Consider the following 18,054-nt stretch of genomic DNA (forward strand, 5'->3'; position numbering starts at 1 on the left):
GTTCATGTGTGTCTGAGAGGGAGTGAAAGAGAGACAGAGAGAGAGAGAAAGAACTATTGTAATATGAGTGTCAGCGGTGCTTTGTGAAATTTAATGCTATAGGTTTACACTAAGCCTCCTGTGGTGAGGACATTGCCCCTAAGCTCCTTCTGTTGCCCTAGCATGGGTATCAGCACACAGAAGTGTGTCACAGCAAGAGCTTGATGAAACTGAGAGATTTTAAAGGAGTGTTCCTTTCCCCACTGTACCACACTCAAGAGCAGCCTGCCGTCTAAATATCAACCTTGTCCCAACTTGGCATTGCCTGATAAACTTGCCTGGTAGCATTGTCTACGAAATGGAAGAGAGTGCACAGTCCACTGCACTGGGCCTTCTGCCTCGTGATAGCAAGAGGGAGGAAAGAGGGGTTTAGTGGGGTCACTTACAGATCTATCCTTTAATCAGAGGATAATGAGAGAAGAAAGAAGACGATAAAGATGTATTTAATATGGGCTGCTTAGAGTTGATTCCCTGTGGCAATTTAAAGGACACATTGTCAAGGGTTAAGGGGCGCACTAGCAAGGAACAGAGAAGAAGGAATATTCACAGTATGAGAGATTACGGTGGAGTGAAGAAGGAAGAATACACAGATTTTAAGAATAATTCACAGACATCTTTTCATTGTATTTTAATTTTCAACTCAAATTCTTGTAGAAAGAAAAAAAAACAATTTTCGACCTAATCTGTACTACAGAAATTGAAAATATTTATTGAATAAAATTATGAAGAGTGGAGCTGCCCAAAGGAAACCGTAAGAAAAGAAACCGTGAGAACTATGGGTACCGACTATTCAAGTGACTTCTGAGAAGGTGATTAATCAGTCTGGGAATGATTCAGTCCTCCTTTAATGTGAGGAGTTTATCGAGAAAGGGTGAGAGAGAAAGAGAGTGTGAAAAAGAGAGACAGAGAGAGAAGAAAGATGGAAAAAGAGGGGGAGGGACAGGGAAGAATAGGGATTATTTGCTGTTTAAATGAATAAATCCGTATTGTGTGAATCTAGCACAGAGGGAAAGCAAAGGGGGGGGGGGGGTAAAAAACAGAGAGCAAAGCAAGAGTGAGCTGGAGCAGGCAAACAGTGATACTGACAAATCCTACCGAGCACATTCTCAGGGAACAAAATGTTTTAAAGCAAAGGAAAAGGACTAACAATTATGGCAGTTCTTGTACCACACGACCTTAATGTGAACAAAAAATATCTCTGACCAATTGTGACAGAGGGGAAAAAAGTTTTTTATTTTCATCTCAGCTAGATCTGTTTCGTGTAAAAGGAATATGTTTGGAGAGCACAATGACAGTGAATATCTCACAGGCCACTAAAGCATCCCGCCAACTAAAGTAGAGAGGACCGCTCCATATAAGGTAAGTTAATGTGTCGCTATTTTAAAGAGTGTAAAAAGGTGCAGGAAAGTGTATTATTCATAGACTTCTATTTTAAATTAATACGTTTTTTGTATTGTAACATACAACAGGTGTCCGACAAAAGGATAAGGATTCTCTATTTTCTTTTATTTAAATTTGCAGATTAGATTTTTTCACTTAAGCTGCACTGCATTGCCAGACAGCACAGGAAATGACCAACATTGCAACTGCACATTTTGTGCAACATTAAGGTGCAAATTGTGTTGGCCTACAACACAATTGTGCATATTGATGTGTGACAGGGTGTGTGAGCCCATGCATGTGTTCCTCTGCACAGATGCAGGGATGAGTGTGGCTGACTGCCCCAGTTCCCCCTGTGAAAGAGGGGTCACTATGGCAATACTCTTCTGCTCCTGTTTTGCCCTTGGTGAGTGAGTTCTCTGAAAACAATGTATATTAATGACTGTGTTGCTTCCACTGCCCCCACCCAACACACACACACACACACACAAACACACAAGAAAGTTCAGAAACCTAACGCTCTTTCCATACTTACTTGGTGTCTCCTCCACCTCTCTGAAGCTGGTGCACAGCTGCCCCCACCAGTCTCTCTGCCTGCGCAGATCAGCGTGCCCCCTCCGTGGAGCGCCCTCTCCCTCTCGCAGGCTGATCTGGGGGTGATCTTCTCCAACTCCAGCCCCTTCTCTTACAGCCAGCCCCTGCTTCTCATGCCTCCTCCGGGGACCAGCTCTAAGGCAGGAGTCCGGGCTTCCTTTGGGCCTTACTCTGTCACACAGGTACAGTCAGACAGGTTCAGCTGAATCAGGAAGGGTGCCTTTCTTTGTTTTCTAAATCAGATAAAGTATGATGAACCATGTTAACAGCTATGTAATATCATTTGAAATCTAAACTTAGATTCAGTCCAAAAACATTTGTTAAACATTTTATATTTTGATGTATTAAAGATACCACTTTCACAACAGCTCATCTCCTAATCTGGATTTTTGTCCCAACTGTTCCACTTGCTGAATCTCTGGTTTTGTGTTTTTGCTTTTAAGCTGGTCTCCACACCTGTCCTTCCACTTTCCCCTCCTCTCTCAGCATCTCTTCTCACAAAAACTGTCATGAAGGCCAAAGAAGGGGAGAAAGGAAAGAGGTCTGAAGTGAGAGTGCTATTTCACATGAGGGGAGATGTTAGCAAGGGAACCTGCATTACTCTCCATGCGTTCAAAGAGACAGAGGAACAAAAAGCAACCTGTATAACCCAGGTAATGTCACTGTCTTGCACAGTTGGAACACTTACTCAGAGACAGTTTGGACTACGTATTATTGTTGTCCTGATGCCATATTAACGCTAAAGCATAAATATAACCTACAGTGTGAGTGGGTCTAGCACAAGAGTTTTATTTTTATTAGCCAACTATTTTCACTAGCTAACTATTTTTACTAGCCTATTACCCTGCTGTGGTAGTGCAGTGTCACTGAATGAAAATCATCGTCTTTCGTCTCACTTATCTCTGACAGTCCCCACTTGGCCTCTGCGTAGTTTCCCTCACCTTACCCAAGGACTGGTTTGAGCTGGATCAGTCACCACATACCAACCCGGGCCAGAATCCCAGAGCGAGATACCGGCACAGGCACCGACAACGAAACCGTGCGCGACGGCGCCAAAACGTGCCCAGCGCACTCCGGGACAACTCTGCCCCTGCCTCGGATCGCATACAACTCTATTATTCCTCGTCCGGCGCTGTCTCCGACTTCAAGACGCCTCCCCTGGGATGCGCCGAGGACGATACCGAGCCGCTGCAGCAGAGGCTCTACTATGTGGGGGCTGTGGCTGTTCCCCATAGGGAGAACGATCGGGATACGGCCAGAGGGACAGTGGTGTGTTCGGACGGGCAGGGCGAGGAGGAGCTGAGGCTGGATTACAATGTTGTCGTTCGCTTTTGTCGAGGTCCAGTTCGCACCGGTCAGCCAGCTAGGATCTTTGTCAACTTGAGGTCAAATTTCACGGGAGACTCCGTAACTATTAGGTGAGTGGATTAGTTTAGGTGAAGTCTGATGCTGTGGTGACTGTGTCGGAGTCGTGATTTCTGACTGTATTGCTGCAGGCTGAAGGTGAAGAAAGGATTGGTGTCCGTGATGGAACAGCCATCCATGAACTCTGACCTCTGGAGTGTGGTTTTAGAGAGAACCACAGGCTCCAAGCATGATACCGTCTCAATAATTTGTCACAAAGTGGGAACTCAGTCTGCTTATCTAAGGTAGGCCTATGGGTAAACTGCACTACACTGATCTGCATATTTTGTTTTTCAGTCTGTTTTTCAGTTCAATCTAAATTGAGGTAATACTTAGGATAATATTGCAACATGCTTTATGTTGGAAACGCTCCAGTTCACAGGTCATCCTTTTAGAAAAATCTGAAGAAAAAAAACAGAGGTGCTCTTATGCCAAACTTGTGGAGAGATTTGAAATAGTATGTCAATATCACTGATAAAATAGTATCAATATCAATATTACTAAAATAGTTTTTAAATTAACTGCGGCCATTTTACGTGACTTTAAGCATTTTGGTGAAGAAGCTTTTTTGTCCAATTTCCAACCTCATCATCTGATGTGACATGCAGACGTCACTAGCTTTAAGGCAACTGTAAAGTTGTAATAATTGTATGTAGTATATATGTATAATCAGATCAGATGTATTGTATGTACTTTCCCTTTTACAAGGCTCTGAAAAAAAGAAAAAAAAAACCTCCCCTTTTCAGTGCTCCTCATTCAGCTAAATCCAGGTATATGCAGTTGTCAAAACTACTATACAGAAGCGTCAGAATGCTTTTTTGGAAAAATGCCTGTTTTCATCTCCTCATTTGACCATGTGGAGAGTCATCATATCAGAATGTCACCAGTATTCTTATTCAAAGGATAACCTAACCTGACCTAACCTGAAATTTGAAGTTGTTGCTGAGGTTCTTTGGTAACATGATGCCCCCCCCCCCCCCTTCAAAATATGAAATGTCTTCGATAAGTGGCACGAAGACACTGTGAACAAGTGGGGTTATTTGTTTGCCTAAATAATATAATGTCATATACACATTCAGATTATTTAGCCTATATTTCAGTTGAATGATTGTTTAAATATTTGTTTGATGAAAGCAATTATTTCTCATTTGCCAGTGTTGTGACTCCCTGTGCCCCCTTCAGGCTCTGTGCAGTAAGTGCAGTGCAGGCCTGGTGCTTATTTAAAATTATATATAAAATGTTTTGTCATTCTTTTTACATAAATGTAAATTATCTGAATGTTGCATATAGGTGCATATTTGACAATATTTTGAGAATATGTCAGCAAATAAATTGTGTTTGCACACTGTATTCCACTTTGTGACGCTGATAGAATTTCAAGTACGCCTATTTAATATTTTAAAATTATCATCAACTCCAGATCATCTTCGTATACACAAGGATAAACAGTAAAAATTAAAACAATCCTGTTAACTGTCCAGATGGTGAAATGAAGAGATGAAAATAGGTAATTTTCTATTCAAGCACATTTCAAAAAATATTCTGACACTCCAGTAATATAGTAATGACTAAAGTTACTACATGGCCTAGCACTGCCGCAAGTGGCCGTTTTTATTGCTTTTAACTGATTTTGTAAAAAATATTTTTTTTCAATGAAAAATCCTACTAGTTGAATATCGAGTTTAAAATGTATGGGTCAAAATGACCGTTTCGGCAGTTCTAGTAGTTTTGAAATTCTTGGCGCTTCTAGTGTTAATCTATATATGACTTGGGAAAAATATGAGGGGGTTTTCTAGCATAGTTTACTATTTGAATGAGAAGTCGTTTTTTTATTTTTTTTTTAGAAATTATGGCCAATTTCAGGGCAAGAGATTAATTACATCAGATACATTTGATCTGATTACATTTTTTTTAATTCTATACAGAAAAGGTTAGTTCAAGTCATTGAGTTTCAAAGCTGTGGGTGTCATATCAAAGGTGGCATAAATGTTTGAAGTTGGGCAATAGGCTTGTCGGTCATGCTTAAAATGACTTAAAACTTAAAAGGCTTTCAAAAAACTGTTGATACAGATTTGTCTTTTTCAATTTAATTTTTAATTTTCAAATTTACATTTTTCTGACAGGGTGACCTGTGAGCCTCTGGGTGATTTGACATGGAATAACCCATGACTGCAACATCTGCACAATCCAAGCATTATGGGGCTTATTCTTATATTGATTATTATATTTAACGCTTTTGTCCAATGCGATAACCAGATATGTTCTATATTCTAACAAAACCTATACATATACAAACCATAACGGTGTAAGAAAAGCAATTAAGAGCAAGGTGAACAGATGAGTTTTTAAACATTTCTTGAAAGTCATTTCTGTTGTAAAGTGTAGTTCTAGAATAACTGTATTAAGCACTCTCAGAATAATATCAATGACATTCAAACTGTCTCACTGTCTGACCCCACTGCCCCCTCAGTCAAACCGACCTGCTGGAGGTTGCTTGTCTCTTGGTTGATGGCTTGAAGAGGAGCTTTGGCGTGGCCATGACCGTGACCACTGTTTGGTGGACGGAGTACTCAAGTCGTAATACCAATGTATCCCCACATGGGGCAGTGACGAGTTTCCTGTCTTTCACTGACAGAGATATTGTGGGCATTGCTCCCATCACAGAGGTAAGCACCTGTAACAGACTTTGAACTTTGGAGTCCAGTGGAATACACAGAGTTTGAGCCGTCAAAGTGTTTGAGATTCTTTTACTTTCTGTTCTTCTTCAACAGAGCAGTACAATCATAAATACAGCAATTTTAACCAGCCAGCCAGTGACCCTTCCTGTAATTGTGTTGGCTGTTGGGGATGATGGAAAGGTATCTGATGTTACTTCTGCAGTAAGGTGTCAATCTGCTAACGAGGACATCGTCAAGGTAACAGGATGGCTCATGGAAAGGATCATCAAAAACTGTCAAAGTTCATGTGTCAACATTCTTATTATATTCCCAGAAGAAATGTGTCGTATCTTTGTGCTGTACATTGTTGGGTGTCTCATTTGCATACCGCTCCCAAATGATAGGTATCAAGCGACTGCTCCACCCTCTTTGTTGATGGGAGTGAATCAGGAGTGGGCAGCACGTGTGTAGAGGTGGAGTTCTTCCTGGGTAGGCTCAGAGGCTCAGTCTGTCTGTCAGTTTGGGCCCCTGTGGTCCCCCTACGTATCTCTCTCTCAGACTATGTCCTCAGTGCCATCGATGGCTGGAGCTTCTTCAACCAGGGCAGGTAGGCTCCCTACAGTTCATAGCGTCGCTCTGCCCTCTGCTGGAAGGAAGAGTAATTACCATAATGCCATGCACAGGATTCATGTTGCTGTAGTGTAAACTATACCCATCACTCCTACTATCACAAAATATGGGGAAGTTTATACATATCTTGGTTTGAATTTTCATTCCGTTTTTGTAACATATTCTCTATGACTGAAAAGATAGTAGCTATTTGTTGTTTATAAACTCTAGTTAACCACCCCTGTGCCTATTTCTTTCAGGTGTACTCCAGTTTTTCAGAGATCCACTGTACAGGTCCTGGCACAGTTTAGTGCTCATTCCTCTACCAAGAAGGGTCAGCCAACCTACATGCTAGGATCACCTGACTGGTTTGTGGATGTGACAGAGCTTGTTCGGGACTGGCTGCGTGTGGGAAATCCACGGGTTGCAACACTCAACAAGCAGGGATATCTGGTTGGCTTGGAGCCTGGAATAACTACACTACATGTTAGTATACAAAAGAGGCAAGCCAAGCACTTTGGAGATGCTGCCTTTATAGTTAGGACTTAGGACGAATGAATGTTCAATGGAATGGATATGTGACTTGCACACCTGGATATGTAGGCTTACCTTGCATAAGTGCCTTGCATTTTCTGTGCCCATACCTTATTTCTTTATTTTTTTATGTTTTCCCTCTTTCCTCTTTCACATAATCAACCTCAGGTGATTTCAAGCCAGTGGGATGGTGTGCTTGGCAGTGCTGAAGTGGTGGTCTCATCTGAAACAGTGACCCCAGGTGATCTTTCAGTGCAGCTGGTTGGTGGACTGGGCTTGGTCATCAATAGTAACCCTGCTCACCAGTCTGTTGTTACCGCTGCTGTAACAGCACACAATATTCTCTACAACTATGGACAGGTATGTGGAGATACTGATCTGACGTGATGCCTTTAACAGTTTCTTGGACATGGATTAGGCCTACTCCTAGACTAAGAGAAGTTTGTAGTCTTGGACTAAGCTTAATCCACGTACGGGAAACTACTAGTATGCTTACTAGTATGTTTACTCTTTGGCCGTGGCATTTAAACCCCTCTTCTTCCACACTACTCTGTTTCTCAGGAGGCGTCTGCTAGTGTTTGGCTCCAGTTTAATGATGACACTGCCATACTGGTTTCAGCATTCACCAGTGTTCCGCACTCCTTACGTCTTTCCTCGTTGGCCGAATCTGTAGTTGCTGTGACACCGGAGCCTGTGCAGCGCATCTTGGCCCAAGGCGAGGGGGGTGGGCCTCTGGTCAAAGCAGAACTCCTCGTTTCCACCTGTGAGCCAGTGTCTAACGATATTGAAGCCAATGTGGTGAGAGATGGGGGAGGAACCAGAAGACTGGCCAAAGGTTCTGGTTGGATAAGAGTGAACCTGGACTCAGAAGTTTGGCCAATAGGGGGCGACTCCAACTCTGACATGTTTGATGTGTCTGACATGCTGTTGGAATCTGAAAAAGACTTTTACAGTAACTTTGGTGACAAAGTTATCATAGGAAACATTACCAGTGATTATACTGCCAACACTGGTGATGGTCTAATAACCAGGAATGATTTAGAACGGGCAGTTTTGACCCCAAACAATCAAGAGAGTGCCGTTTATTTCTCTCCTGGAATGGGAAGAGGGAGAGAGCAGGCTGTGGGAGATAGGGATCTGGAAGTGGGGTTAGGAGCAGTGCTCTCTCTCATCTGTCTTTTTGCTCTTCTCTTCCTGGCCAACTGTCTGCCCTGCGCTCTTCGAGAGAGGAAGAAGAGGAAGCAGAGGGTAAAAGAGGGTCAAGTACCACAGGGAGTACAGGGAGGGATAGAGGTGGGACAGGATGAAGGTGAAGAAAAAGAAGAGTCTAAACTAGATGAGCAGGTAGCAAGACTGAAAACAAAAGTGAAGTTTTGTAAGGGAGATAAAATACATACAATACACACAGACATAAAGTCGAGAGATTGAATGAATAAATGAATTGTAGATAAACATTAAACAGATTAATTAAAACATATCAAGATTAAACATGTAGCCTATCTATCTAGCACACAAGCAAAACAGCCAAACACCAATGTACATTGTATGGCCAATACAGGCAACCAATGTCACATGCCTCAACATATTGCAGGTGAGAGGAAGTAGATGTTTCTCGTTTGTCTGGCATCATGTTCTCCCACTGAGTAAGCCTAATGGAAAAACAGGCTGCCAGGTTACCTGATTAGGTGCATTTTATTATTCATGTACAGAAAACCTGGCTTGTTAGGCTACTGCAGAATGTTTTCAGTGGTTGGGCGGCTTGGAAGGCCCTGGGGATCAATAAAGTATCTATCTATCTATCTATCTATCTATCTATCTATCTATCTAAGCGGTGATGCTCGAGGAAAAGTAGGCCTAGGCTACGTTATGTCTCTGGACATGAATGTGCCATTTCATTTCACTAACTGTTTGACTGGCCAGAGACGACTGGCCTAGGCTATATGTCTATAATGAGCGGTAAATTAATTGGCTAACACACCACTAATAATTCAGAGGTCAGCAAACGTTTATAAATTGTTTTTGAGTTGTTTCCAATTACTGCATTCATGAAAGTTTGTAAGACTTTGATCATGTTAATGTAACGTTAAAGTTATGTTATCCGACTACCAAACCTGTTCAAACAGCCTCATGATTTGACTTTGCAAAGATGTGGAAGCGTGGTGACTGAACTGTGTTATTGAGGTATATTGTCTGCATTTTATTTTGGAAATAAATATTTATTATCTTTTCTGTTATATTTATTCTGCAGTTGTTTATCTATCTACATGTTCCATATATACATGTGCGTCCCTGGTGGTCTAGTGGTTAGGATTCGGCGCTCTCACCGCCGCGGCCCGGGTTCGATTCCCGGTCAGGGAATGACGTTTTTGAGAGGAAGATAGCGTTATTTCAAGCTGCTCATACCCGTAGCTCACAGTTTGTAGTAAGTTTATACCAAGCACAGAAAAGCATCTTTCTAACAGCGGCTACTGGAGTATACAATAATACCACAGAGGATAGGAGAATATCACAGGAAGTGATTATTAGCAGTAAGGTGCTTGTGTTAGTGTTGTGACCAACCTTTTCGGTTCATAGTATAATACTTTTCTTTGCTCAGCACTGTTATGAGAGAAGTTGGCGTTTGCTGGACTTGTGAAGAATCGGTAACAAAAACACGCAATACATAAACCTACATAAGCGATCTATAAAGTACCGCTCTGCTTGGCCAGCAATTACAGCAGAGTGGCGCAGCGGAAGCGTGCTGGGCCCATAACCCAGAGGTCGATGGATCGAAACCATCCTCTGCTAAATATTTTCGTTTTATGAATATTTTTTTAATGCATCTGATGAGACCCTAAAAATTGACGTTTTAGATTAAACAGGTTGTAAATAGATTAAACTAAGGTAAAATGTAATGTCATGATAAATAAATCATGTGGTATAATGTCATAAAATAAACCATTCATATGTGAGCGAGCAAGCAAACTGATTGACCAATAATAATACATTCCTCGTCCTCATTATTTTTCAGCTGTTCTTACTCCGTGCAAATAAAAACGTGATTAACTGGGAATAATTACATTTTATATTAATTTCATAATGTCGCTTAAGATTTGTAGAATTTACGAATACATTATATTCAATGAATACCATATTTTCATAAGCGTACTACATACAGAAGGTGTGGGACAGTAAAAGCAGAGACTTATTAAATAGACTAGTAAAAGTAAAAGGTTTCAGAGTGGGTGGAGCATAGAGGTAGATGGGGAGGAGAATGTTCATCCGGGAAATACGACTGACCCTCTCAACGTGACCGAACGTGACCCTTTAAAATCGCAAATATGGCGGAGGTAAGATGAGAATTTTAAAGATGCTCTCTAATATAAGTTATTTTATTTTCCCCCATTATATGTATATTAAATGAGGAAATGCTTAGTAAAACGTAAGGAGTCGCATCGCTGTGTGGCCAAAATATTTGAAGTTGTTTTAGCTTTATATTCTGAAAAACTTATTGGCTAATCCCTGCCAGGATAGCTTGCATAGCCTGCTAACGTTTCCTACGTTTGATATCAGGAGTTAATATTATAGACTGCTAGTTGCGTAGCTTTGTGGGGACGAGCGAATGCATGTTACGGTTGTTCTTAGGCAAATGAGTGGCCTCTTTTATGTGCGCTTATTTTTCCTTACATTTGAGACATATCAATGTAGATAGAATTCGTGCTCACATTATTGAAAGACTGTTGCCATATTAGCCAGCTAGATAAAGGCAGCCAGCAAGAGATGTTGGCTAACTTAACTTAATTAACGTAACCAGCTAGCGAGCTAACATGAGCAGCAAAGCCCTTGTCCAAACAAGTTCATCAAAGAATATGTGGCTTATAAGTGGTAGACGTGTTGTTCAAACAGTGCTTATTCAATTCCAGTGGGTTTCCTTTTTTTTTTTTTTTTTGCTTAAATAAGTTAACTTTGCAAAGGTTAACGTTACCTGCTCGGCTTATTACGTTACAGGGCGCGCTTTTTTGAGTGTTACCTTCGTCCAGGTTGGGCAAAGATGGAAAGAACAAAAGCCGCACAAATACACTTATTGTCCAATAAATTATATTCATAATTGTTACATAACAGCCAGGACTTTCTTGGTTGATAATCACATGCAGGTCTCTAATATGTTTTCTTTTCTTCCCCCCCAAGCCCTCCTGTGGGGATTCAAGTCCAGGTAAATAATATGATGGTAAATTAATTGAACCAGTCGCATCGATATTATGGTGTCCTTTTCAATACGTGTTAACATTTTTAGGAGTCTCGACCGGATCGGACAACATAGATTTCGATCCTTCACCTGATATGTTAGTCCATGATTACGACGATGAACGGACACTTGAGGAGGAGGAGATGCGGGAGGGAGAGACCAACTTTAGCAATGAGATAGAGGACCTGGCCAGGGTGCGTTGCACACAGCAGACATCGGACACTAGACTGTTAAGAGTACTCATTACCACTGTATACACAGTAGCGCAAGAATTTCTATGTGTTCTTGGGGTTTTGTCAGGGTGGTGCTTATGATTGTTATTATTAGTGGCAGTGTAAACATACCAGTGGTCCTTGTTTTGAATAGGAGGGAGAAATGCCCATTCAAGAGCTCTTAAATCTCTATGGCTATGGGAATGCTGTCTCCCTGGAAGAAGAGGATGAAGAAGAAGAAGATGAGGAGGAGGATGAGGAAGATGCTGAAGACGAAGATGACGATGAAGTAGAAGATATTGTTAATGATGAGAGCAGTAGAGGTGCTGCAGAACCGAAAAGAAATAAGGTCAGCTTCCAAACGCTTTCAATTCACCATGGCCACACTAGTATTTATGCTTTTTGTAAATACATGTAAAATATGTGAAATGTTTTTTATTTTTTATTTTAACAGGCTTCTAATTTAACCTTTAGAGATGATAAATATGTGCTTATAAAAACACAGATTAGGCAAACAAGAAAACATTAGCCGCGTTTACATGGATGTTTTTTTTTCCAATCAGATTGAAATGAATCTGATTAAATATAAAAACGAACCGTTTACATGAACGCAAAATAAACCGATTGGCGTTTAATCTGCGGTTACATGGAACACACATTTAATCATTAAGAAGTTCCTAGTTGTATTGCCGCCATGGAAACTCATTTGTTTACGTCGCTCTGCATTATTACCAACACCTGCGCAGAAAAAAAGAAATGTATTCCAACAATTGGAGTACCTGTTTACATGGGTGGATTTTACAATCGATCAGATTATCAGAACGGAGTACACCACCTCTCAAGATCAGATTGGAAATCGGATTGGGCTGAATCCCATCGGTTGAGGTGTTTACATGAGGCATTTTTATTCCGATCGAGCCGTTACTCAGTTTGTAATCAGATTAAAAGTGTCCATGTAAACGGGGCAACTGATGATTTTCCAGGGGGTTCAAATACTTTTGCAAGCCACTGTATGTCTGAAAGAGAAGTATTAGCAATGCATACATGCATAACAAAGGTGGGGAGATTCACCCATGAGCATGTGACATTTGTGTCCTTTCCTGATCCCACCCTACTTCTCGGTCTCTCTCCCATTCGCTTCCCGTCACTCTTGACTGTCCTTTACCATTGATGGCACAAGGCCCCAAAATATACTTTAAATAAATGATTTTGTATGCATTTAGGAGGAAAGGACCATGTCTGCAGATCAAATTGAGGAGTACGGACCCTCCACTGATGTCTGCACTCATTCTATCAAATCTCACGGGACTGCAGAACTCATTCGCCCTCAGAAGTTCTTTGAAAGTATGTGAATATTGTACTATAATAGTTGCTTTGTACTTGTTTGAAACTCCCTAAAAATAGTTCAGCAATGTTATCTGTTCAATAATCACACATAACTTGTGAAATGTAAAAAGCATAACTGCAACTTGGCCAGGGGACAACTGACAAATGTCCTCCCACTTTTAGGGCTGCTCGATTATGGCAAAAATCACAACCATGTTAATTTTGGTCAGTATTGAAATCAAATTAATTTAACATGAATACTCAAGCATGGACTTATCTGGAATAATCATACATTTTCTGAACTTAAACATACAATAGATTAAATGTAATTGAATTATTATTTGATTGAAAAAAATAAATAAAAAACCGTGTACAACAGTTACCGATGTAAAGCAAAAGGATGCACTGGATTTACAACTCGAGACAAACAAGAGCATTGTAGCAAAATGGAATGCAGCAAAATGATCATTATGATGATATTGTTTTCAGAATCCTTGGATTAACGATTAATTTGATTAATTGCTCAGGCTTAATGTCACATATGGGCTGCCACATCTGAAGAACTGTGTGGCTGTTGAAGAGATTGTTTCAACCAGCTGTTCCTTCTTTTTACCTAGATAATGAAGTTGAAGAAGAATCGGAAGATGATGAAGATTATATTCCTTCTGAGGACTGGAAGAAGGTATATGTTGTTTGTTGTTTTAACAATTTTTTTTTTTTTACTATTGTTATAAAATGTAACTGTTGTTTGTTTGTCTTGATAGGAAATCATGGTTGGCTCCATGTATCAAGCTGAAACTCCGTCAGGACTGTGTAAATATAAAGATAATGAAAAAGGTGAGATCTATGCTCCGTGTTGTCTTGTTTTCACACATGAAGATAATACTAAAAGGGCAACATACTGGATACATGAAATGGATTCTTCATTGTGTTTGTTGTTAATACAGAAGGATGAGAACTTCTGCTTTCCAAGACATGTTCCAGTCTGTTTATAACTTTTAGGTAGTAGTATTTTAAACTTGGTGTTTGCACCAAGATATTTATAAAAAAATCCTCCGTACTTAAAATATTTGTATGTGTATGTTTTTTTGGCAGTGTATGAAAATGATGATCAGCTACTGTGGAACCCTGAATTTCTTCCGGAAAACAAGGTTGTGGAGTTTTTATCCGAGGCTTCAAGACGAACAGGAGAGGAGAGGGGAGTAGATGCCATCCCAGAAGGAACACATATCAAAGATAATGAGCAGGTAAAACACGTTAAACAGAGTTGGTAATATTAGATTCAATTTAGGACTTTATTGTCTAGTGACTAAATTACTTTTTTATTATTATTTATTTTTTGTAGTAAAATAGAAAATGAAACTGTGCCTAAGGCTAAAATTGCATCTTGTAAGTCCAGAGGGGATAAGGCACATGCTACAGTCATTTGAGCAATCCATACAGGACAGAAATCTACTCTGGAAATGTTTCAGATGAAGGTAGTGATGTGTGTCGCTTCTTTGCCTCCAGGCCCTGTATGAGTTGGTGAAGTGTGATTTTGACCCTGATGAAGCCCTTAGAAGATTAAGGTTTAATGTGAAAGCTGCAAGAGGTGAGATCTGATGCAACAGAGGACCAATGAGCTTGGTAATTTCTAGTAGGTTTTAAGGTAACAGACCTTCACTCCTATTTGCACAGTGGACAGCAAGGCAAACATACCACCTTTAAGATAATTGAACAGAAATGATTGCTAGATTTCGGTTTATGTTCAGATGTGTATGTATTCCTGAGTGTGGTTTGATGTATCTTTTTACAGAAGAGTTGTCTGTCTGGACAGAGGAAGAGTGTAGAAACTTTGAACAGGGCTTGAAAGCCTATGGGAAAGATTTTCATTTAATACAGGCCAACAAGGTGAGAAGTGTGTTTTAAATCATAAATTGATTAAATGAGATTGTAGGGCACTAATTTAAATCCGCAACGCACACTACGTATGGCTACTGTGCTGTGGAACCATGCAACGAGAACAGGCGGTGATACCAGTATTTGCTACTTTATTGATTATATGTTGAACGGCGCAAGGTAGGTTAAATAGGTAGAGTAATTTGTAGCATTTTTTTTGCATCTACAGAGACATGACGCAGGTTGACTTTAAATAAGAGTTTGTCGTCTATGATTTTTAGAAGTTTTACTTGAAACGAATAGATGTGCTGAGAACCTCCGTGTCTGTGTGCTGAACCACCAGTGTTTGCATGGTATTAAATCAGCAAAATATTTTGCCCAGTTCATTATATTAGCATTAGTTTGTGCGGGTTGGTATTAACACATTGCATTGCTCATTGTGTGTCATTAGAGCCTTAAGATTTTATCTGTTTGTGTTACTCGTTCCCTCTGAAAATTGATTGAATAGATTTTAATAGCCATGCCATTTTTTTGTTCATGCTGCATTGGGTTTGCAGGTGAGAACAAGGTCCGTAGGTGAATGTGTGGCTTTTTACTACATGTGGAAGAAGTCTGAGCGGTACGATTTCTTTGCACAGCAAACTCGACTTGGCAAGAGGAAATACAATCTTCACCCTGGAGTGACGTAAGTGACCACAACCCCTACCCAGTTACAATTCCGGCGCAAAATTAACCTGGGGGTTAATAACACATGTATACAGAGTTCGTCCATTCTCTGGGATATGTTTTCATGCTAATCGAACGTGACCAGTTTTACCACAAACCGCTAATAAGCGTTTAGCGCTAGTCGGGGCACACGCAAAGTAAAAAGAAATCGCTATTTCTATACCACTAACAAGGCTCAAAATTGCATCACACTTCCACGGTAGCATAATGAGGGGCCCTACATGTAAACCGAAGCATTGAGAACTTTGTAAGTGTACAGACAGTTTATTAAAAAGATAGTTTAGAAACAGTACCGTTCACGTATACAGGCTGGCACCATCTTGGGAAAACAGTCACGTGATGATTCAGCTCACGTTGTACGACGTTGGACTGGAGCAACACGAGCTGAACTGTCACGTGACTGTTTTCGAACCCGGTACGAATGTGTTATTAACCCCTAGGTTCATTTTGCGCCGGAATTGTCCTTTAACCATTGCCATTTAGTAGCTGAAATAGTATTAACTTATTTATTAATTATTAAAACCTCAGAGATAGAATTGGTCTTGCAGATTTGTGCCGTCGCAATGAGAAAAGTGATTACATCGAAGGTCACTCTTTTGGCTGAGCTGTGTCAGTGGTCAGGGCTGGCTACTGTATGTTGGGTGTGAGTGTTGACCTGCTGTGGCCGCTGTGCTGCAGGGATTACATGGACCGTCTGCTGGACGAGACTGAGAGCGCCTCCTCCAGCAGGGCCGCCTCGCCGCCCCCCACCGCCTCCAGCAGCAGCACCAGCCAATCAGAGCGGGACGACGGGCTCAACCACAACGGTGAGGACAGACCCCAGCCGTTTCCCAGAAGCCCCCACACCCGGGCCTGCACTTATCGACTGTCCGAGAATCTCTACTTAGTTTGATTTTGACCTAATTGATCATTGGAAAAATTGTCTAACTACACAACACTGGGAAAGTTGAATGAATGGAGATTTCTCCCTCTCCTCCATGCACTGACCTTGACAAACATATCCTTTGGCCAAAGGGCATGGCGTTGTTACATTACAAGTTTTAACTTGTAACAATACAAGATGTTACTTTAGTAACATAATACAAGTTGTTACATTCATTACCTGCGATGGTCTAATGGCTCCAAGTGCTTACTGCATTTGCTTCTGCTGATGTTTGTTAGGCGTGAGCAGCATTGGAGCTGGGATGTACCCGTCTGCGCAGTTCCTGTGTGTTGGGAGTGAGGTCAAGAGTGAGGGTCCAGTCCAGTCCAATGGCCCTGACCACATGCACACGTCGTCGGCCCAGGACTCCAACGGCTGCGACCCCGCTGAGATGCCCAGCTCCAATGGCAACGGGGCGGTGGGGCTCCAGAATGACTGCCAGGTGTATGAGCCACTAGCCAAGAAGTGCCGGACTGACGGCGAACCTCTGGCCGAGCTGGAGGCCTCCCGGGCAAAGGAGGACTGAAGTAGCACACACACACACACACATGCACCAAATCCCAGACCAAATTCAGAGCCAAGATGATAGGCAGCACTCTGATTGTACCCAGCACAGTGGCCCTCCAACTCTAACCCCCTCCACCCCCCACCCCCCACCCCCACACACACACACACGCACACCACCCAAACGCAAAGCAAAGGAGTGGAGAGGACAGAGGGCAGCTCACATCACTCCCGTTTGTTTATATCATCCAGACCCTATCTTCCAGGGGCTGTCCATACAGGATGGAAGGAAACATTTTTTCTCTGTTTGTATGGAAGATTGTCTGTAGTATTTTTATAACTATATATAAATATTATATATATATATAATATATATTTTCTATAAAAGTATATTAAGTGGTTCACTTGCTGTCAAAGCCATTTTAACTAGGGAGGGGGAGTGGGAGTGACATTTGTAGGGTTAACTTGACTCTGCTACTGAGGTTTAACTGTGGAGAGTTCAGGCACATGAAGATGCACTTTTATTCTTTTTGTGTTCATATTCGGAATGAAATGGGTGAGATCATGTTATTGAACACATTTACGGTAGTTTATAAAAAATAACTTGGAGTCTTAGCCCTGCAACCCATTTTGTTTTTAAATAAGCCAGCAGGGATATCCCTAAGGTTTGTTAGGCAGTATTTGACATCAGTGATGTCTCTTTATCAAAACACGATAGTTAGCACACTAGCTCTATTTTTTAATATTCCTAGCTTTCTCTGGCTTTTTCACAACAAGAAACACTTGTTTCTTTGTGTTAGAAAAGCATGTATAACATGTACTTGACATGTAAAGTTTGTATAGATTTCTTAACTTGTACAGATCTTTTTTGGGTTTTTTTGATAGCCACACTGTAAATCTGTCTTCGTTCATTGTCTTTTGTTGAAATGCCCACAAAACACATCATTAAGAAAGGACATATTCGACTGGATCTTAACTTATGAGCTATTTCCTCAGTGAAACAGACGGCTGAATGTTGGACATTTCCCTGCTGCAAATTACTGT

The 18,054-nt window shown here is 41.0% G+C and overlaps 2 protein-coding genes and 1 non-coding gene across 5 annotated transcripts; all 3 read left to right on the forward strand.

Moving 5' to 3' along the window:
• Positions 1-1,110: 1,110 nt before the first annotated feature.
• Positions 1,111-8,822, forward strand: tmem132a (transmembrane protein 132A). The gene is made up of 12 exons (XM_076293287.1): positions 1,111-1,825; positions 1,981-2,195; positions 2,457-2,666; positions 2,923-3,431; positions 3,510-3,662; positions 5,888-6,083; positions 6,189-6,332; positions 6,479-6,681; positions 6,944-7,169; positions 7,386-7,577; positions 7,779-8,169; positions 8,809-8,822. The coding sequence occupies exons 1-12, from the start codon at positions 1,690-1,692 to the stop codon at positions 8,820-8,822; spliced, it is 2,589 nt and encodes an 862-aa protein (XP_076149402.1). The 5' UTR covers positions 1,111-1,689.
• A 681-nt stretch (positions 8,823-9,503) lies between these two features.
• trnae-cuc (transfer RNA glutamic acid (anticodon CUC)) lies at positions 9,504-9,575 on the forward strand. Its single transcript has one exon. It is a non-coding gene; the product is annotated as a tRNA-Glu (tRNA).
• A 954-nt stretch (positions 9,576-10,529) lies between these two features.
• Positions 10,530-17,159, forward strand: mier1b (mesoderm induction early response 1b, transcriptional regulator). 3 transcript variants are annotated; one of them, XM_076295108.1, is made up of 13 exons: positions 10,530-10,546; positions 11,385-11,409; positions 11,491-11,636; positions 11,809-12,003; positions 12,878-12,998; positions 13,598-13,662; positions 13,745-13,817; positions 14,076-14,227; positions 14,490-14,571; positions 14,776-14,870; positions 15,416-15,543; positions 16,263-16,390; positions 16,746-17,159. In XM_076295108.1, the coding sequence occupies exons 1-13, from the start codon at positions 10,538-10,540 to the stop codon at positions 17,030-17,032; spliced, it is 1,506 nt and encodes a 501-aa protein (XP_076151223.1). In that variant the 5' UTR covers positions 10,530-10,537; the 3' UTR covers positions 17,033-17,159. The 3 variants fall into 3 exon arrangements, with proteins under 3 accessions (XP_076151223.1, XP_076151225.1, XP_076151224.1); XM_076295110.1 differs by having other exon boundaries at positions 15,497-15,543; XM_076295109.1 differs by lacking the exon at positions 10,530-10,546 and adding an exon at positions 10,679-11,236.
• The last annotated feature ends 895 nt before the right edge of the window (positions 17,160-18,054 follow it).

The sequence above is a fragment of the Alosa pseudoharengus genome, unplaced genomic scaffold (assembly GCF_046254945.1).
Source record: "Alosa pseudoharengus isolate Yale_2024_CS ecotype anadromous, Long Island Sound unplaced genomic scaffold, YU_APseudo_1.1 YU_APseudo_1.1_scf_2, whole genome shotgun sequence".
Classification (NCBI taxonomy): Eukaryota; Metazoa; Chordata; class Actinopteri; order Clupeiformes; family Clupeidae; genus Alosa; species Alosa pseudoharengus.